General features: G+C 41.3%; 1 protein-coding gene across 1 annotated transcript in view; it reads left to right on the top strand.

The window, feature by feature from the left end:
• L3MBTL3 (L3MBTL histone methyl-lysine binding protein 3) overlaps nucleotides 1-22,697 on the top strand; it is a 158,896-nt gene that overhangs the window by 90,045 nt on the left and 46,154 nt on the right. Inside the window, exons 12-14 of the mRNA XM_038771269.1 lie at nucleotides 10,510-10,586; nucleotides 16,373-16,458; nucleotides 18,479-18,589. Of these exons, the coding sequence (XP_038627197.1) occupies nucleotides 10,510-10,586; nucleotides 16,373-16,458; nucleotides 18,479-18,589 (274 nt within the window). The remainder of the gene's footprint in view (nucleotides 1-10,509; nucleotides 10,587-16,372; nucleotides 16,459-18,478; nucleotides 18,590-22,697) is intronic.

Raw genomic sequence — 22,697 nt, 5'->3', positions numbered from 1 at the left:
TGTATTGGTGTATTAATGCATGGAAATGAAAGAGGTGAGAAGGAAGATGAGAAGTTAAATTTTCCCAATGTTGGGTTGGGGTTGCTGGTGGGCTACCCAAGCGGAGATGTCCTGGAGGCTAGAGAAGATATGCAGTTAGAGGAGAAAGGCCAGGACTAAAGAGGTCGATTGGGGAGTTGTCTGCATAGAGGTGGTAGTTGAAGTCAATCAGAATAATTTCCCAAGAGTGTGAACATAAGATGAGAAAAGGAGAGCCAGCACAGTCTTGCAAATCCCCCTTGGTTAGGAGGAGATGGAAGATGGGAATGAAGTTAGCGAAAGAAATGAAGGAGCAGTCTGAGAACTAGGAGGAAAAATAAGTGAGCAAAACCAACCGCTGATAGCATTTGAAGGAGAAGTGGGTGGTCAAATGTTCAAGGGCAGCAGAGTAATCAAGGAGGATTAGGACAATGTAGACTTGACCTGGATTTGGCTACGAGGAGGTCATTGGTGGGTAATTTTATTTATTTATATTGATGTCTGTTTACTTATATTGTTGTCTGTCTCCCCCCCCCCCCCTAGACTGTGAGCTTGTTGTGGGCAGGGATTCTCTCTTTATTGCTGTATTATACTTTCCCAAGTGCTTAGTACAGTGCTCTGCCCATAGTAAGTGCTCAATAAATATGATTGAATGAATGATTGAATGAATGGTGACCTTGAGGAGAATGGTCTCAGAAGAATGAAGGAGGTGAAAAAAACCTGTGGGTCCAGCAGGGAGTTGGTAAAGAAGTGAAGGCAGGGGGGAGTTGTAGGTAGGAGATTGAGAGAATGAATGCGTGGAAAAGGAGGGCAAGTTTAATCTGTCCGTTGTTACACTTTCCTACTCCCCCCCCACCTTTTGTTCATTAGCATTCAGACTGTAGAAACAGCTTTTGAAAATTTGTGTGCCTGGCACATAGACACTGGATTTTAAAGGGATTTTTCCATTAGTAAGAAATGTCTTCTATACCACAAACTATAGTGGGCCCGTATAATCTCTCAGCACATAAAAAGTGAATTTCTATACTCTGCTTTGCATTTTGCAACTCACAGTGGAATCAAAACACAGAGATAAGATCACTGCCTCATCTTCTGGTTTACAAAGCCACTTTCAATCACATAAGGCAATCCAATTTGTAACCTCAATTACACACCTAGTGAGCAAGTTTACAGTGCTAAAAATAAGTGCTGTCTTTCCAGAATTCAAAAATCAGAGGTGAAAATTCTAATAGGATTGTTGAAACCTCAGTCCATTTAAGCTGCCTTCAGAGAACCTTAATTGCATGTTAGAGAGGGAAAAAGCGAAACTGTAAAAGGTAGCAGACTGTTTTTGCTCTCTGGGGGTTGCTCTGCTTCAGTAGACAGTTGTTTTAAGTGAACGCTTGCACGTCATTCAGATGTGCACCCTGCAATAGTAGCAAAGGGAGAATTTATTAAACATGGACATTTTGGGTACAATTTGGGTCAAGGCTTTAAAGATTATTTTGCATACAAGCCTGGCATTGAGGTGAACGTCAGGTACCTTCACTTACCTTTACTCTTATAAGAAAGAACTGTGGAAATAGAAAATTTCCCAGTGTGAAGTAGTTTCCCATCATAAATTTTCCCTTTTTTCCACCTCTTAAATTTATTAGCCCATTGCCTCAGATATGCACCTGTCTATCTCTAATATTTGGTAATTACTGAGGACAGACAAAAAAAGAACCCTATCCATTTCCATAATATTGAAGTAAAGGAATCTCCAAATGCTTTTCCAATCTAAGCCCTCCTCTCCTCTTCTCCCACTCCCTTCTGTGCCACTCTTACTTGCTCGAAGCAGCATGGCTCAGTGGAAGGAGCACGGGCTTTGGCATCAGAGGCAATGGATTCAAATCCTGGCTATGCCAATTGTCAGCTTTGTGACTTTGGGCAAGTCACTTAACTTCTCTTTGCCTCAGTTACCTCATCTGTAAAATGGGGATTAAGACTCTGAGCCCCACATGGGACAACCTGATCACCTTGTAACCTTCCCAGCGCTTAGAACAGTGCTTTGCACATAGTAAGTGCTTAATAAATGCCATTATTATTATTATTATTATTATTATCCTCCCTCCCGTTCCCATAGCACACATGTATATATCTGTAATTTATTTGTCTATTTATTTATATTAATGTCTGTCTCCCCGTCTAGCCTATGAGCTCGTTGTGGGCAGGAATGTGTCTGTTTTTATATTGTACTCACCGAAGCGCTTAGTGCAGAGTTTTGTATATAGCAAATACTCAATAAATATGATTTAATGAATGAATGAATGAATGCTTGTCCCTAGTTAAGAACTTGTAGTGAAGACAGCCCTAAAATCTGGTTCTACATTACCTATGGGTTACTCAGTCATGACTTCCTAGGTACTTTCCAAGCTTATCTTCATTCTGAGAATCAATCAATCAATAATAATAATAATAATAATAATAATGTATTTATTAAGCACTTACTATGTGTAAAGCACTGTTCTAAGTGCTGGGAAGGTTACAAGGTGTTCAGGTTGTCCCATGGGGGCTCACAGTCTTAATCCCCATTTTCCAGATGAGGTAACTGAGGCACAGAGAAGTTAAGTGACTTGCCCAAAGTCACACAGCTGACAATTGGCAGAGCCAGCATTTGAACCCATAACCTCTGACACCGAAGCCCGTGCTCTTTCCACTGAGCCATGCTGCTTCTGTTTCAATCATCTTTATTGAATGTTCACGGCGTGCAGAGCATGTTACTAAGTGCTTGGAAGAGTACAGTACAATAGAGTTGGTAGACATGATCTTTGCCCACAAAAGCTTAAAGCCTCTTTCCACTTTCCACTACCTTTGCCAAGTTTTACTGTCTTCATTCAGCCTAATAGGTTATGATTTATTCCAGAATTTGGATATAGGTAAAAATCATTATTTTGATATTAGTTGTGGATTAAATGTCTAGGAAATCTGGCCCCACTCTCTACTCCCTCATTTCCCATCCTCCATCATTATATATTATCATCCAAAAATGTTTGCTAAAGTCTGTGGTGCAATCCTAAAAGGAACTCATAGAAGCTGATACCCATAAAGTAAATATCAAATGCTCTTATTTGAAAATTGCCTTTTGAAAGTGCCCTGCTTTTTGTGCTTCTTCTAAATATTTTTCTGTATTTATTGGATGGGCATTTTGGTTTATTCATTCAGTTGTATTTATTGAGCGCTTACTGTGTGCAGAGCACTGTACTAAACACTTGAAGCAAGACAGTAAAGAGGAAAAGGAAAAGGAAAGGGATGGAGGAGCAAGGGGAGGTGGTTGGAATGGTTAATGGGTGAATACAGGAGGCAGAGAAATAAAGGTAAGAAAGGGGAAGGACGGGAGGAAAGTGAACAAAAATAATCAAATTTCTCTTCAGTGAGAGCCATAGCAGCAGAAGTCAGTGAGAAGTTACATTAATGGGACCGTCTCTATATGTTGCCGACTTGTACTTCCCAAGCACTTAGTACAGTGCTTTGCATACAGTAAGCACTCAATAAATATGATTGAATTTTAGACAGTGAAACTGTGAGACTTCTAGACTGTGAGCCCACTGTTGGATAGGGACCGTCCCTATATGTTGCCAACTTGTACTTCCCAAGCGCTTAGTACAGTGCTCTGCACACAGTAAGTGCTCAATAAATACGATTGATTGATTGATTGAATGAATGAATTAATGGGACACTCAAGTGAATCCAGCCCTGGGTCATGGAGAAGGGTGCGTGGGGAGGATAAAGAGAAGTGAAGAAGAAATAATAAGGGTGATAGGTAATAAGGATGGTAATCATAGCATTTGATACATGTTGGTCATGTGCCAAGGACTGTGGTAAGTACTAAAGTAATACAATAAAATCAGACACAATCCTTGTCCCACATGGAACTCACAGTCTAAGTCAATCAGTAGTATTTATTAAGTACTTACTGGGTGCAGAGAACTCAGAAAGTTTCTGGGAGAATCTACTGCAATAAAGGTGGTAGACATCCCTGCCCACAAAGAGCTCACAGGCTGGAAGGAAAGACAGACATTAAAATGAACTACGTATAATTAAAATAAATTTCTCATGGAGGGATTATTTCTCATTTTACAGATGAGGACAAAGGCATAGAGAAGTTAAGGGACTTGTATAAGGTCATATACTACACAAGAGGTTGAGCCAAGATTGGAACCCAGGTCTTCCGGCTCACAGTTCTGTGCTCCTTCCACTAGGTCATAGTGCTTCTCTAAGCCTTCTTTAAGTTTTCTACACCTGCTGCCACCATTTCCTGTCCTCCAGTTCTGTCTTTGAACCCCCTCCAATCTGGCCCCCTTTACTCCATGGAAACTGCCTTTTCCATTCATTCATTCAGTGGCATTTATTGAGCACTTACTGTGTGCAGAGCACTGTACTAAGCACTTGGGAAGTACAGTTCAGCAACAAATAGAGACAATCCATGCCCACAGTGGGCTCCAAGTGTAGAAGGGGGGAGAGAGACATCAAAACAAGTTAACAGGCATCAGTAGCATACACAGCCTCTATTCCATCCTACTCCTCCTCAACTTCTCAAGTTGTCTTTGGCACTGTGGACCACCCCCTTCTGGAGACATTATCTGACCTTGATTTCACTGACACAGTCTTCCCCTGGTTCTCCTCCTATCTCTCTGGTCTCCTCTCCTCTTTCTCAGGCTCCTCCTCTGCCTCCCTCCTTCTAACCATGGGGAGTCCCTCAGAACTGAGCTCCCTCCATCTACACCCATTCCCTTGGAGAACTCATTCGCTCCCATAGCTTCAACTACCATCTCTATGTGGATGATTCCCAATTCTACCTTTCCAGTCCTGACCTTTCACTTTCTCTGCAATCTTGCATGTTCTCCTGCCTTAAGGACATTTCTGCTTGGATACCCCACCAACACCTCAAACCTAACATGTGCAAAATAGAGCTCCTCATCTTCCCACCCAAACCCTGTCCTCCCCCATTGTTCTCATCACTAGATAACACCACTTATCCTCCCTGATTCTCAAGCCCATAACCTTGCCATTATCCTCTACTCATCTCTATAATTCAACCCATTTTTCAGTCCGCCACCATATCCTGTTGGCTCTGCCTTCACAGCATCAGTAAAATCTGTCCTTTCTTCTCCATCAAAACTGCTTCTGCTGCTACTTCTACTGCTTCACCGATCCAAGCTCTTATATCCTTTCTAGACTACTGCATCAATCTCCTCACTGACCTCCCTGCCTCCTGTGTGTCCCCACTCCATTCCTTACTTCACTGTATTGCCTGGATCACTTTTTTGAAAAAGAACATTCAAACCATGTTTCCCAACTCCTGAAGTCCAGATTAACTTGTATATACCCAAGCACCTTAGTGCTTGGCACATAGTAAGTACTTTTAAAAAAATCCATAAAAATACCATAAAAAAGAACCTTTAGTAATTGCCCAACTACCTTTGCTTCCAACAGAAATTGCTTACCCACTGTCTCAAAAAACTCAATCAGGTTGCCCCTTCCTTAGCTTGTTGATTTCGTACTTCAACCCAGCCTTCAAACTTTGCTTCTCTAATGCCAAACTACTCTATGTACCTCGATCTCATCCATCTCACCGCTGACACCTTGCACATGTCCTCTTATTGGCCTGGAACTCCCTTCCCCTTCATATCCAACAGACATCACTCTTCTTACCTTCAAAACATCATTAAAAATCACATCTCCTCCCTTAGGCCTTCCCTGACAAAGGCCTCTTTTCCTCTACTTCCTCTCCTTTCTGCATTATCCACACTTTTGGTTCTGTTCCATTTAAACATCTGATATTCAGCCCCCACTCAGCCTTACAGCACTTAGGTACATATCTGTAATTTATTTTAATGTTTGTCTCCCCTTCTAGACTATAAATCCCATGTGGGCAGGGAACATGTCTACCATCTCTGTTGCATTAAACTCTCCAAAATCCTTAGTTCAGTATTCTGCACACAGTAAGTGCTCAATAAATATTATTAATTGATTGGTCGAATAACCTTTAAACTTCATTTCATCCATCCATTCATTCATTCATTCCATCATATTTATTAAGCACTTACTGTGTGCAGAGCACTGAACTAAGCGCTTGGGAAGTACAAGTTGGCAACATATAGAGACGGTCCCTACCCAACAACGGGCTCACAGTTTAGAAGGGGTCTACAGTCTCCTCTCCAGATCCAGAGTTCAATAGGGACCAGAGCTTATCAGTTCATTATTGCTTATTTTGGCATGTTGTTAACTGTAACAGAAAATTTTAATAAAAGTTTCAACTCTTTGGGAAACCAGGAATTGCACAAATGTGTTCCTGTATTTCAATAGGATGTATTTCTTTAATGCATTTTCCATCCGTGGACACTAGATGGGGCCGAAAGAGTTTCTTTAGCTTTTCTTGCTCTCTGAATCGGTACCACCCGCAGAAATTGAGTGTCCTTTGCTAAAGCTTACCAATCGTGTAGTCTTTCTGTTGCACTCCTGAATCCACCTTGCCTGGCAGAATTGCTTAAGTAGAGTCTTAAACCTGCCCAAAGCAGCAATGGATTCCCATTAGGTGACTCTGAGCATTTCCCACTTAGGTGGCTCACAGTGAAATCCTGGAAACTTACTACATGGCACACAAAGTGGGCGTTTGGTTATTGTGAACCAGAGGTCTTATTTAGAAATCTCCACCTGTGAATATTAGTTAAAAATTTAGACTGTATGGAAAAGAAGTAGGGAGAACCTACATTACAAAATTTAAACGAAGCACTTCAGAGGTCATTAAAATAGAGCAACCCAATTATTGTTATGAAACAACAATAAGAGAAGCAGCGCGGCTCAGTGGAAAGAGCACAGGCTCTGGAGTCAGAGGTCATGGGTTCAAATCCCAGCTCCACCAGTTGTCAGCTGTGTGAACTTGGGCATGTCACTTAACTTCTCTGGGCCTCAGTTCCCTCATCTGTAAAGTGGGGATTAAGACTTTGAGCCCCCCATGGGACAAATGATCACCTTGTAACCTCCCCAGTGCTTAGAACACTGCTTTGCACATAGTAAGTGCTTAATAAATGCCATCATCATTAAACAGCACCAAAAATGCATACAGGTGAGAAGGAAGCTGTTTACAACCAGGTATATAGAAGAGGTTAAGATTATTTTATGATAGAACACATTTTACTCTGTGATCATTGTTAAGTATCGAAAAAGTACTCCAGTATTATTTATTGAAAGAAAAAAAATTATTCAAACAGCAGGACAGTTGTCATATGCTCTATAGAGTGAGTGTTTTTACATTTCAGTAGTAACATTATATTTGACATTTTGACATTCAAGGTATCTGTTCAGAAGCAATGTTTCTAGAGAAGGTCTTTTTTTACAACACTGATTTATATTTCAATGTAGAGAAGCAGCGTGTTATAGTGGATAGAGCACGGACCTGGGAGTCAGAACGACTTGGGTTCTAATCCTGGTTCTGCCACTTGTCTGCTGTGTGACCTTGGGAAAGTCACTTAACTTTTCTGTTCCTTTGTTACCTCATCTGAAAAAGGGGATTAAGACTGTGAACCCCACATGGGACATGGACTTTGTCCAACTTCATTATCTTATATCTACCACAGTGCTTAGTACAGTGCCTGGCACATAGTAAATGCTTAAAAAATACCACTAAAAAAAAGCTATCAGACAGAAATGCTGGGACAGAACTTGCTCACTCTCATGTGCAGTTTCGTGTCCTAGTAGAAAGAGCATGGGCTTGGGTGTCAGAGGTCGTGGGTTCTAATCCCAGCTCCACCACTCATCAGCTGTGTTCATTCATTCCCCCTCGTCCCCCTCTCCATCCCCCTCATCTTACCTCCTTCCCTTCCCCACAGCACCTGTATATATGTATATATGTTTGTACATATTTACTACTCTATTTTACTTGTACATATCTATTCTGTTTATTTTATTTTGTTAGTATGTTTGGTTTTGTTCTCTGTCTCCCCCTTTTAGACTGTGAGCCCACTGTTGGGTAGGGACTGTCTCTATATGTTGCCAACTTGTACTTCCCAAGTGCTTAGTACAGTGCTCTGCACACAGTAAGCACTCAATGTGGAGGGCAGATGTGTGGAGGGAGGGCATTCCAGACCAGGGGAAGGATGTGGGCCAGGGTCGATGGTGGGACAGGCAAGAACAAGGCACAGTGAGGAGGTTAGTGTCAGAGGACTGGAGGGTGCAGGCTGGGCTTTAGAAGGAGAGAAGGGAGGTGAGGTAGCAGGGGGCCCAGTGATGGAGAACCTTGAAGCCGAGAGTGAGGAGTTTTTGCTTGATTCATAGGTTGACAGGAAGCCACTGGAGATTTTTGAGAAGGGGAGTAACATGCCCAGAGCGTTTCTGTACAAAGATAATCCGGGCAGCAGCATGAAGTATAGACTGAAGCAGGGAGAGACAGGAGGATGGGATATCAGAGAGGAGGCTGATACAGTAAACCGGTCGGGATAGGATGAGAGACTGAACCAGCAAGGTAGTGGTCTGGATGGAGAGGAAAGGGCAGATCTTGGCGATGTTGTGGAGGTGAGACCGGCAGGTTTTTGGTGATAAATTGGATGTGTGGGATGAATGAGAGAGCAGAGTCAAGGATGACACCAAGGTTGCGGGCTTGTGAGATGGGAAGGATGGTAGTGCCATCTACAGTGATGGGAAAGTCAAGGATAGGACAGGGTTTGGGAGGGAAGATAAGGAGCTATGTGACTTTGGGCAAGTTACAACTTCTCTGTGCCTGTTACCTCATCTGTAACAATGGGGATTAAGACTTTGAGACAACCTGATAACCTTGTATCTATCCCAGCACTTAGAACAGTGCTTTGCAAATAGTAAGTGCTTAACGGAATGCCATCATTATTATTATATGGTTGGGGGGGGGGGGGTCTGTCTTTAATTATTAAGCCTACCAGGTGTTTGAGGTGGACTGTTAGATTACTTTATAGTAAAATAGTGTCACTTGAAAAATGCCTTTAAAGTCAGTTGTTGGGATTAGCATATGTTTCTTTTTCATTTTTACTGTCTTTCTATATACCTATGGAAGGATAATGAAATCAGAGTTATTGTGGTTATCTTATGGTAAAATTACACCATCTCTAAGGTTGAAGAAATAAGGTAGGGATCGCATAAGTGAAAGAATGGGGATTTTTCACTTGGTTCATTTCTTAGGGAAAATTGGATTTACCCAATCTCGACATGAACATGGCCAGAGTTGCTCACCCTCAGATTTCTTGACAGGTAATTTGGAAGCCCTCTTACTACACTTTTTTACAGCATTGTTACATTTCCCTATTTATTTATTTATTTTATTTGTACATATCTGTTCTATTTATTTTATTTTGTTAGTATGTTTGGTTTTGTTCTCTGTCTCCCCCTTTTAGACTGTGAGCCCACTGTTGGGTAGGGACTGTCTCTATATGTTGCCAATTTGTACTTCCTAAGGGCTTAGTACAGTGCTCTGCACACAGCAAGCACTCAATAAATACAATTGATGATGATTTCCCTACCATCCTAGAGGATGTGATCAGGTTCTTCCCATGACCGCATCTCCCTGTCTTGGTGATACTTGCCATGTTGACGCTGTAAAATACCAATTGAGATTTCCTGGAAAGCTTTCCTCTCCCTCATCAAGAAGCCAGAGGATGAGCTGGGACTGGGGTCATTGATGGCACCCGATTTATTGACATGAAACAAGGGATGCCTGCTATGTAGCATCCCAATATATTGGCAATTTTTTTTTATATCAGTGGGATTTTTTTCACCCCTCAGATTATACTTTATATATTCAGTTTGCTGCTCAGCATGTCCAGTGCAGAAATAACCTTAGAGGTAGTCTTACCTCTTACCTCCTTACCTCTTACCTCCTTCCATTCCCCACAGCACCTGTATATATGTATATATGTCTGTACATATTTATTACTCTATTTATTTATTTTACTTGTACATATCTATTCTATTTATTTTATTTTGTTAATATGTTTGGTTTTGTTCTCTGTCTCCCCCTTTTAGACTGTGAGCCCACTGTTGGGTAGGGACTGTCTTTATATGTCGCCAACTTGTACTTCCCAAGCACTTAGTACAGTGCTCTGCACACAGTAAGCGCTCAGTAAATACGATTGATTGATTGATAGAAATAGATTTCATTTCACAGATGCTTACTTGCTGGCACGATTATTTTGAATGGAATTAGCTAAGGAATGTAAGGTCTAGTTGGGGAAGGGAAGAATAGTGCAAGAGTAGGTGTAGTTACAAGTCTACTTGATATTTAACCATGTGGAAATTCAAAAACAACCATTCCGTTCACAAAGAGGAATGGCATTCGGGATCTGTCAAAACCCCTAGGAGGCTGAGAGACCTAGAAATTCCACCCAATGTCTTTCAGTTTATTCCCAGTTTGTGGGAATAAATTAACTGAACTCTGAGCTGTTCTGTAAATCTGCATGAGGCTGGGAATTCATCCTGATCGTTATGCATCTCTTTTTCCTTTCCCAGGTGTGAGGCTGCTAGTCCACACATTCACCCAGTTGGATGGTGTAAAGAACGCCGCAGAACCCTCGTCACCCCACCAGGTGAGTGCTTTTTGAGCTTGAGCGCTATTGGAGTAGCTCAAAATGTGATGCCAGTGTGGATGTGAGATGAGTCAGTCATATTTATTGAGCGATTACTGTGGCAGAGCATTGTACTATGCACTTGGGAGAGTAAAATGTAGTAATTAACAAACACAATTAACAAACGTTGCCTGTGGGCAACGAGCTTACCGTCTAGAAGACTCCGACATCACAAGCGTAAAAGATTGTTCATTTACCCTGGCTGAAATTTATTCATTTTTATTTTAATGGATTGAATGACTGGAAGGACTGAGTTATCCAAATCCTTAATTGAACACCTGAGACAAGGTGAGTTTCAGTGAAGTGGTCCAGTTTAGTGGAAAGAGAATGGGCCAGGGAGTCCGAGGACCTAGGTTCTTATCCCAGTTCTGCCACTTGTCTGCTGGGTGGCCTTGGGCAAGACACTTAACTTCTCAGTGCCTCAGTTTCTTCAACTGAAAAATGGGGAGTCAGTACCTGTTCTCCCTCTGACAAACTGTGAGTCCCATGTGGGTCCTAATTAGATGCTGTACCACACCAGCGCTTAGTACAGTGCCTAATTTATAGGAAGTGATTAACAGATACCATTATTATCATCATTATGATCATCATCATCAGGGGGCAGGGTTGCACAACTTTTGAAGCACCATGAATCATACATTTGGCAAAGTCTCAAGAGCAGCACAAGTTTCTCATCCTTTGCATAAATTTGATCTTTTCCATAGAGCAGAATATTTAAGAGAGGTGAGAAGAGGAATCTTGGGAGGGGTAGAGAGAGAAATGGGGGTCACATTAATGGAAATCAAGTCAAGCCTAATGAACAGACTTTCACTCTGACTCTTTTTTATGGTATTTGTTAAGTGCTTACTGTGTGCCAGGCTCTATACTAAGCGCTGAGTTCGACCCCTGGAAATGGATTGGACACAGTCCTTGTCCCACATAGGGTTCACGGTCTTAATCCCCAATTTATAGATGAGGCAACTGAGGCACAGAGAAGTTAGGTGACTTGCCCAAGGTAACACAGCAGATAAGTGACAGAGCTGGGATTAGAACCCAGGTCCTCTGATGCTCAGGCTGTTTCCACTAGACCACACTGCTTCACAGGCCTGTAAATGCTGTTTCCTTCTTTTCAATCAATCAGTGGTATTTATTGAGTGCCTGCTGTGTGCAGATCACCATAAGCGCTTGGGGGACGTCCAAGCCCACAAAAACCTTACAATCTGGAGGAGGAAACAGACACTTAAGTTACATATGGAGGAAGAAGCAGAGTGTAAAGATATGTAAATACATGCAGTAGGGAGGTGGGAATAATAAGTGAAAAGTTGATGTTGAAATGATAATTGGGGGAATATAACCTGGAGAAACAAAACAAAACAAAATTAATAACAAAAAACAAAATTAATCAAGGAAGGCTTCCTGGAGGAGATGTGATTTCATAAGAGCTTTGAAGATAGAGCTGGCAGATATTAAAAGAGAAGGAGTTCCTGGCTGGGAGAAAAACGTGAGCAAAGGTCAGTGCTGGGGATGATAATGAGGCACAGTGAGTTGGCCTGGTGGAGAGGAACAAAGTATGTAAACTGGGATGTAGTGGGAGAATGAGTGGATAAATTGAAAGTTTGAGTATTTACAGGTAGAAGAGACAAATAGGGCCACAGAGCATAGCCCTGATACTTGGAACTTGTTAGAGCAGTCTTCCATTGCAATTAGGTGGTGATGGTATCCTCAGTCTTGTGGGGCCAACAAGTTCACACCAATCAATTAATCAATGGTATTTATTGAGCACTTACTATGTGCAGAACACTGTATTAAGAGCTTGGGAAAGTACAATAAAATATCCTACTAAACTGTCCTACTTCTGGCGCCCGTCTATCCTGGTTTTGAACTCTAAACTAAAAATAAATGATGAGAAGCTAATTGATCTTTTGGCAAAATGTGATTAATTCTTGGTCCCAAGTCAGCAAAAATGCGAGTTACACATAATAATAATGATGGCATTTATTAAGCGCTTACTATGTGAAAGCACTTTTCTAAGTGCGGGGAGGTTACAGGGTGGTCAAGTTGTCCCACGGGGGGCTCACAGTCTTAATCCCCATTTTACAGATGAGGTAACTGAGGCACAGAGAAGTTAAGTGACTTGCCCAAAGTCACACAGCTGACAATTGACAGAGCCGGGATTTGAACCTATGACCTCTGACTCCAAAGCCCGTGCTCTTTACACTGAGCCACGACATGAATAGAGACCTTTTGCTTCAGTCAATCAGTCATATTTATTGAGCGTTTACTGTATCCAGAACACTGTAATAAGTGCTTGGGAGAGTACAGTATAACAGAGTTGGTAGACCTGTTCCCTTCCCACAGCCAGTTTACAGTCTAGAGGGGGAGACAGACATTAATATAAAATGCATATAAACACACATTATAAGAGAGCCAACTGCACTGACTATTCACCCATGCCCTTGGTACTTAAGCGTTTCATCATTTTCTTCAGAATTACTGAGTCCTATTCTGTATAGGGCATTGTACCTTACTGGATGTCTAAGTGCCAACACTGTACTGAGCATGTGCTGTATGAAGAATACTGTAATAGGCTTTTGAAGCCATATAATAGAATTAAAAGGCATAGTTCCTGACTACAAGGTGCCTAAAATCTAAGGGGTTTTAAAAGTTAAAAATGGCATCCAACCTCCCGGGAACAATATATTCAGGACTGGCAGAGAACCAAAGGACCATCTGGATGCTTTGCTCTCCTCCCGTAATGAAAACAACTGAAATTCCAAAGGAAGATAAAATGTAAAATTGTGTTCTGGCTGTGATTTCAACCCACAAGTTGAGAAATGGAAAAGTAAATGTTCTGAAAACATGAATACCCCCACATTGTATAGTTACCTAGATGCATTTGACAGTGTCATAGCGTTGAGTTTGTTAGATCCATCCAAATTATAAAGCACAGGTCTATCTAGAAACATGATCTACAGCAGGTTACTTACAAGCCTTTGTTTTTGATAAATATAACGAAGTATCAGATATGTGCAATTTACTGTTAAACTATTGCTACTTAGTTTTCAAGATCTGGGTTATGGTGTTTCTTTCAAAAACACGAACACCAAAATCTGGTTACTTTTTCCAAGTAATATATTTTTTTTAAAGGTTGGGTGCCTGTAGGATGATATTTTTTTCCTGTCAGTGATGATAATAATTTTAAGTACAGACTAAATTTAGAAAGAACTGGCTGCTTTTTTGAATCTCTTCTTGATAATGATAAAAAAATATCCATTTCTGGGCTTGTCAAATTAGGAAATGCTGTATGCGGGCTTATTAGGACCAAAACTCAAATTGTAGTCTCTAGACTGTAAGTTCCTTGTGGGCAGGGAATGGTTCTGTTAATTGTTATATTTTACTCTCCCATGTGCTTAGTACACTGCTCTGCATACAGTAAGCGCTCAGTAAATATGATTGATAAACTGACTAGCAAAGGCTGCCTAGGGCCATTGTGTTTTCTAGAAAATGCTTTAGTGGGCTTTAGGAAGAATCCAGTATAGGGCCAATTCTCTGCAAGGGACCTACTCAGTGCTGAGTGCAGTCATGTGCTACAAGGGATTGTTGTACCAGATATGCATTTTGGAGCCACATTCCCTGGTCATTGTCATCGTCTCCCTCAACTCTACTGATATATGACACATACCATTCTTGGTGTTTGAGAACATATAATAATTCATAATAATAGTTATGGTACTTGTTAAGCATTTATTATGTGCCAAAAACTGTTCTAAGCGCTGGGGTAGATACAAGTGAATCAGGTTGGACACCGTCCCTGTCCTGTATGGGCCTCACAGTCTAAGTTGGATAGAGAACAGGAGAACTGAGGTATGGAGAAGTTGGACTCTTAGGGGTGTAAGTGCCTTGTGGACAGGGAATGTGCTATTTCTCGTTTTTGAGTTGATATGAAGTGCATAATGCATTGCACCAGTAGAATGCTCAATAAATATTGTTAGTATTAAGGCTTAAGGTTTGGTGGAGCTGAGTAGGGAGGAAATTCCTTGCCAGGAGTAGTGCAGGATTAATGGGTCGGAGATAAGCAAGTTTTAGGGGGAACCCAGTTAGGACGTTAGCTTGGGAATTCCACTCTCAGTCTGCCCTGGAATTATGATGATTACATTTCAGCTTGCCAAATCTGGTTCAGAGCAGCCCCCAGAGTTCTAGTGAAACCCCCTAATTGAACCACCCCAATGCCCCTAGACTGAGGTATGACAAAAAATAGGACAGAGTTGACCTAACAAAAAATTTGCAAATTCCCCAAGTAGCTAGCTATATGTTGTTTGTGCCATTAACTCCTCACTCGCAGCTTCAAAGCTTTCCATCACCTCGCCCCTTCGTATCTCACCTCCCTTCTCTCCTTCTACAGCCCAGCCTGCACACTCCGCTCTTCTGCTGCTAACCTCCTCACCATGCCTTATTCTCATCTGTCCCACCGTCGACCCCTGACCCACAACCTACCTCTGGCCTGGGATGCCCTCCATCCACATATCTGCCAAACTAGCTCTATGCCTCCCTTCAAAGCCCTACTGAGAGCTCACCTCCTCCAGGAGGCCTTCCCAGACTGAGCCTCCCTTTTTTTCCTCTCCTCCTCCTCTTCTCCTCCTCATCACCCACCTCTCTCCCTCTACCCTACTGCCTCCCCCTCCCCACAGCACTTGTGTATATTTGTACATATTTATTACTCTATTCATTTTATTAATGATGTGTATATAGCTATAATTCTGTTTATTCTGATAGTATTGACACCTTTCTACTTCTTTGGTTTTGTTGTCTGTCTCCCCCTTCTAGACTGTGAGCCCGTTGTTAGGTAAGGCCCATCTCCATATGTTGCCGATTTGTACTTCCCAAGCACTTGGTACAGTGCTCTGCACACAGTAAGCACTCAGTAAATATGAGTGAATGAATAAAAGAGGAGGAATCTGTGACCCTGCCTTTCCCATACTACCTCAGGGAGCTTAAGAAATCAATCGATGGTATTTATTGTGTGCTTACTGTGTGCAGAGCATAGTGTTAAGTGCTTGGGAGAGTACAGTACAACAGAGTTGGTGGACACGTTTCTTGCCCACAGGAAGCTTGCAGTCTAGAAGGGGAGACAGATGTTAATATAAATAAATCATGGATATGTATACAAGTGCTGTGGAAATGTGAACTAGTTGAGTCCAAATTTCCAGTGCAGGTATTTCTGTCAGAACATGACTGTTTTAGAGCCTGATTTGGATAGAATACATGGGAAAAAAGGGGGCCCGTGCCTTAATGCAGCTATGGATGAGTTATACTGTGATTCATTTTACAGGAATTATTGTTTTAAATGCTTGGTTCAAGCAGACTCTAAGACTCACTCTGCAGCACTGTTATCAGTGGCTCACCAGGTTTTCAGGGAGAAACCAGTTAATATTATTATTAATAATAATTATTATCATAGGGTATTTGTTAAATGCTTGGTATGTACAAGGCACTGTACTAAGCACTGGGGTGAATACAAGCAAATTGAGTTGAACACAGTCCTTGTCCCACAGAGGGCTCACAGTATTAATCCCCACTTTACAGATGAGGGAACTGAGGCACAGAGAAGTGAGTGGCTTGCCCAAGGCCACACAGCAGACAAGCGGTGGAGCCGGGATTAGAACCTTCTGAATCCCAGGCCTGGGCTCTTTCCACTGTGCCATGCTACTTCCCAACTGTATTGTTGTTACCATTATTAATTGTTTAATTTTTCTCTCTTTGTCTTCTAGATTACCCAAATGCCAAGCATTTTTCCTGGGACAAATATTTAGAAGAAACTAGTTCTCTACCTGCTCCTGCAAGAGCTTTTAAAGTGGTGAGCTACTACATTTTGGAAACTGCTATATTTGTAATCTGTTTAAGTTAACGGAAATTTGAATTGTGGAATTGTGTAATGAAGAAACAGGGTCGTCACTGAAAAAAATGTTGGAAATGCGAACTAAAGATTGCACTCCTTTATAAATGAAACTAAGCAAAATTGCTTTCTTAAGCATAGAATGAAAATCAGAACAAGATGTTTTCAGTGACTGATATCCAAAAAGTACTTTTTCAGCTAATGACTTTCAAGCTTTACCTTCATTCAGTTTACAACGCATTATTATTTATTCCAACCTAACTTTTAAGTGCAAGTAAAGGTTGCCTGTTCAATGTCAGTTGGGCCGCCTTCACTAAAGACATTAGAAACAATCAATCAATCATATTTATTGAGGGCTTATTGTGTGCAGAGCACTGTACTAAGCACTTGGGAGAGTACATATAATAGAGTTGGTAGACACATTCCCTTCCCACAATGAGCTTAAAGTGTAAAGACAGTGTGGAGTAAATTGGGCTACCATTTTAGAGTTCCAGATAGACATTCTGGGAGTTTACCCAAAACAGATGTACCTTAAGACAGGGCACTCTGTTTTTTTTAATTCAATACTGTGAAAGCAGTGGGCTTACTGGGTTTAATATCCTGAAAGACATTTCTTTGGAGGTGACTTCTAAAATTAAAGGTTCTAAGTATCTTTCATGACAGTCCAGTGGTGTGACCACTTCAAGGCATTTGCACCTCAATTAGTTATGTTTCTAACTGATTTTTTTCATGCCAGGACTTGCATGGAAAGTATATCACCATTTTTTCTTCATAGAGTTTGCTGTGAAAAAAATATTTCCTTCCTAAAATGCTAAATGATTATAAAGATTTGTAAGATTGTTTAAGCTGTTTTCCTTTTCACATGACTGGCTGGTATAAGGGTGATAAAAGGGACCTTTTACTTACCTTCTGCTCACTTACATGTGCTAGTATGATAAGCCATAACATTTGCCTAAAATATTACCAAAACTTTTGGCAAATTTTAAACAAAAAAAGGTGGTGTTAGAGGATTGGAGAGCTCTTTCTTGGAACTGCCTGCCATGTACTGGCATGTATAAAATCCTGCACATATAAGACATCTGGGACTTAGTCCGAACCCCTGGAATTGTCTGGCACAACCACTACTGGCCTTTCTCTCTGTAGTCTTTATTTGTACCAACCTATGCCTGGAACTTACCATGCCAACTAAGGGTCAGGAGATGGGCTGTGCTACACGTGTTCATTCCTGGTTCATTAGCCATCCCTCTTACAAGAACCCTGAAAGTCTGAGGTTTTCATCAGTCCTCCCTCCTTAGCTTAATCAGTCCCTATCACTGAAATCCAGGAAAACTAGAAGCAAATTTATGGGTATTCCAATCAGAGGAACTAAGTTATAATTCCCAGTGTGCTACTTGCAGTGCTGGATGACCATGAACGAGTGTGGGCAGGAAACATGACTACCAAGTCTGTTACATTGTACGCTCCCAAGCACTTATTACAGTGCATTGCTCCAAGTAAATGCTCAATAAATACCATTGATTAACTGGTTTTCTGGGACTCTGTTTCCTCAGATGTAAAATGAGGATCAGACCTAATCCTCAATGATCACTCAGTGTTGCTTAGACTGTGAGCCCTTTGTGGGACAAAGACTGTGTCCAACCTGATTATCTTGTAGCTACCCCAATAATTAATACAGTGCTGAGCACATAGTAAGTGCTTAACAAATACCTCACTCCTTCCTCCCCTCTGTGCCTTCTCCTCCATCCCTTAGTCCCTTCTTCCCTCCCTCTCTCCCTAACTGTCTTTGGATAATTTTGATGTAAAGCATCGTATTTACTTCAGAATCTTCTGTCTGGAGGTGTTGGAAGGGAACTCTTTAGGACTGCGGATAGTTTGGGGCTAGTTTGAAATCAAATGTTAAACTCAGTAGTGAATTACTACTTTTTGTCAGTGTGGTGTGTGTTTTTTCTATTTCACTGAAATTCATCCTCCTTCATTTCAGAAACCTCCACATGGTTTTCAGAAAAAAATGAAGCTGGAGATTGTAGACAAAAGGAATCCGGTATTTATTAGAGTAGCTACTGTTGCAGATACAGATGACTACCGAATAAAAGTGAGTTTCTGTGTAAATCAGTTTTGGTCAGTGCCCCAGGGTAACATAGAGTCTGTTGGCATGTTAACTGGGGATGTAAGACAGCTGAGTTTGAGCAGCTGTAAACGCTTCTTATGAAAATGAGAGTTCAGTCTGTTTTTAGAAAGGAACCTTCACGAAGTGCCAGGAGAACAGCTCCGCATCTGTATAGTCCAAAGGCTGGTACTTCTCAAGGAGAATATCCTGATTATTCTCTCTCTTGCATTTACTCACCCCATTTGCTTAATTTTCAGTCATCGGAACTTTCTATCCATTGTGGGTTAATCTTATATTTATTTATTTATTTTAAAAATGTCATTAACAAGGATGAAGGTGTTTCTGCATGCAGAACAGAAATACATTTTTGCCTTTGTCATGGAAAAAGATTATCTCCTGAAGTGCCAAATATTAACTTTTCAGTTAGGCTAAGTTTTGCTCTTAATCTTAACTGGCTTCGTGACATATAGCAAAAACATAGAGGTTATACTGTTAAACCTAGATTAACTGAAACCTTAAACCATAAAGACATCTAGACTGCTTTGAGTACTTTCAACTCTCCCTCTGAAAAAACATCAGCAAAGTTGAAATGGTAAAAACTAGGTTTACCTGTGTCTCCACCTTTTGATTGGTACCATGGAATTAATCAACTTTATGCAATTTAAGACATGGAAGAATACTTAAATTTTAAATCACATTTGAACCTCACATAGTACAGTTTTCTGTAAATCATCAGTAAATTCTATAAACTGGTGACAGACCTTAGGTTGACTTGAACAAAAATGCATTTGTTTTCATCCAGATTTGGCCACAGGATTGCCCTAAGCTTGTTATGCAACTTTGTCTTTTCAATTGTTGGTTTGCTTTAGGGCTACTTACTGGTTGCCACAAGCACTCTCAGCAGAAAAGTTCGGAATCCAGAAGGGTAGTCCAAGTTTTAACTAGTGTTTTTTGCTAAAGACCTGGTCAGATGAAAGGGAGAAGAGGGAGTGAAGTGAGAGTATAGTATAGTAGACTATACTATAGTATAGTAGAGTATAGTATAGTAGAGAAGCAGCGTGGCTCAGTGGAAAGAGCCTGAGCTTTGGAGTCAGACGTCATGGGTTCGAATCCTGGCTCTGCCAAGTGTCAGCTATGTGCCTTTGGGTAAGTCACTTCACTTCTCTGTGCCTCAGTTCCCTCAACTGTAAAATGGGGATGAAGACTGTGAGCCCCCGTGGGACAACCTGATCACCTTGTAACCTCCCCAGCGCTTAGAACAGTGCTTTGCACATAGTAAGCGCTTAATAAGTGCTATTATTATTATTATTATTATTACTATCATTAGTGGCCCACCGCCTTGTGGTAAACTGCTGTCTGGGTAGCTGAAGGAATCAATCAGTCAATCATGTTTATTGAATGCTTCCTGTATGCAGAGCAGTGTACTAAGCACTTGGGAGGATACAGTATAACAGTTTTGGTAGACATGTTCATTGCCTACATGGAGCTTACAGTCTACAAGAACTAGGAACTAAATGGTGGGCAGGGGCTGGGAGTGTTGGAGTGTAATGATAACAAATCTGTAGTAGGTGAAAAGTATTCTCAGCAAAGGAAATGGGAAGCAGGAAGAGTAGCAAAACTATGCCACCTTAAACACTCTGCTCAGTGGTACATGTAAAAATGCCTGTTTACTTGTTTTGATGTCTTTCTTCCCCCTTCTACACTGTAAACCCGGTGTGAGCAGGGATTATCTCTCTTTATTGCTGTGTTGTACTTTCCAAGTGCTTAGTACAGTGCTCTGTACACAGTAAGCGCTCAATAAATACAATTGAATGAATATGTACTAGATGCTTGCTGTTGGCAGAGCACTGCGCTGTGTGCCTACTCTGTGCAGGGCACTGTTCTGGGTAGATGCGCTCAGGGGACATTTAGAAGAAGGGGAAGATAGAATCTCTGCCCCCAAGGAACTTGTCAATACCCCAGAGTAGGGGAGATGGGCATGTGAGGAGATTGAGTGACAGTGGGGTATCCAAACAGCTGCTGGATGGAGAGGTGAAATTGGGAAACTGAAAGCAAGGAAAACAGAAGAAACAATCTAAGGATATGGTAAAACAAAGCCTTAGAAAGTGCTGCATCCTTAGGTGAAAACTGGGAGTCATCTGCCAAGGAGAGACTAGCCTGGCTTGTTGCTGTCAGGAAAGGAGAGGCTCTTTTTGAACAACAGCTTCTCAAAGACACAGAGAGGAAAAGAGAAAGCAATATGAGGTGCTGTAGACCTTAGCCTGGCAGCACAACAAGGGACAGCCTTTTCGTGTGCACAGTGTGGGCAGGAATTGTTTGACCCTCATTATCCTTTTCAGGACAACTACATTCATTCATTCAACCATATTTATTGAGCACTTACTGTGTGCAAAGCACTGTATTAAGCACTTGGGAGAGTACAGTATAACAACAGACACATTCCTGGCCACAATGAGCTCACAGTCTAGAGGGGAAGACAGACATTAATATAAATATAATAAATAAATAAATTACAGATATATACAGATTGTGAGGTGGGAAAGGTGGGCTTAGAGTCACACTGTGTGCTTCTCTGAAGGAGCTCATAAGTCAGTCATAGTTATTGAGCGCTTACTGTGTGCAGGGCACTGTACTAAGCACTTGGGAGAGAACAACAGAACAATAAACAGACACGTACCCCGCCCACAATGAGCTTAGGTCCCTAGTCAAAGCCTTTTACTCCCTAACCAAGAGCTTCGGGAGTACCTCTGGGGCATGCTCCATTTCAGACATGCTCTCTTTAGAAGTCCTGCTGTCTTCTGCAGCATATGTGTCGCTGAGTCCCCTAATCATCCTCGTCTTCCAGCTCATCCGAGTCTTCTTCATCCAAGTCTATCTCTAAGCGTTCCGCATTGTAAATATATACATATTCAATGGTATTCATAGTTCATTCATTCATTCATCCACATTTATTGAGTGCTTACTCTGTGCAAAGTACTGAGTGCTTGAGAAGCGGTATGGCTCTGTGGAAAGAGCATGGGCTTGGGAGTCAGAGTTCTTGGGTACAAATCCCAGCTCCACTGCTTGTCAGCTGTGTGACTTTGGGCAAGTCACTTAACTTCACTGTACCTCAGTGCCATCATCTGTAAAATGGGGATTAAGATTGTGATCCCCACATGGGACAACCTGATCACCTTGTATCCTCCTTAGTGCTTACAACAGTGCTTTGCACATAGTAAGCGCTTAACAAATACCAAAATTATTAATTATTTTTACAACACAACTATAAACACATTCCCTGTCTACAACAAGCTTGCAATCTAGGTGTCCATAAATATACACACATATATTTGGATTTTCAAAGCATAGCCTCAGTACCAAGAAGATATGTTCACTCAAACAGTTCCAACTTGTGGGTGGCTCTGTTTTCAAATTTAGGCCTTTGGAGCTAGATTCGATTCTGGCAATCATTTTTGTGACTGGCAGATAAATTCCTAGAAGATCACTGAGTCATTTTGGTTTTGCACCAGTCACTGAGTACATTGGCATCATGGTCTAGAAATCCATCTAATAGTGTACTCTATTGACTTATATTAGATAGCCTGAGCTAATCATATTCAAATATGAGAGGTTTCTCAATGATTCCTGAATAACTGAACAGCATTTCTTGAGATTAAAATGAAGGTGTTCTCCCTCAAAGGTTTAAAATCCTACATATTTTCGATTAAAGCACTGTCATTTTTCTCCCCACCCCCTCACCACGTATATGCATAGACTTACAGTCTGTTGCTTCCCCTACCTGTAATTTATTTTAATGTCTTTCTCCCACCAACCCAAGATTGTAAGCTCCTTGAGGGCAGAGATCGTGTTTACCAACTCTTGTACGTGCCCAAGTGCTTTGTACATTGTTCTGCACCCAGAAAGTCCTCAGTCAGTACATTGATGGATTGATTGATTGTTTAGGGTAGATGTTCTCAAGTTTTTGAGGACAAGTTTTTCTTCCTCTGCCTCTCCCAAACGTATCTCATTCCCATCATCCTCATCACGAGCACTATATAATTCTATTGATTTTTATATTGATGCCTGTGTACTTGTTTTGATGTCTGTCTTCCCC

Source organism: Tachyglossus aculeatus, chromosome 2 (genome assembly GCF_015852505.1).
Source record: "Tachyglossus aculeatus isolate mTacAcu1 chromosome 2, mTacAcu1.pri, whole genome shotgun sequence".
NCBI lineage: Eukaryota > Metazoa > Chordata > Mammalia > Monotremata > Tachyglossidae > Tachyglossus > Tachyglossus aculeatus.
Note: the sequence above shows the minus strand (reverse complement) of the source record. Positions and strands in the feature narration are given on the sequence as shown.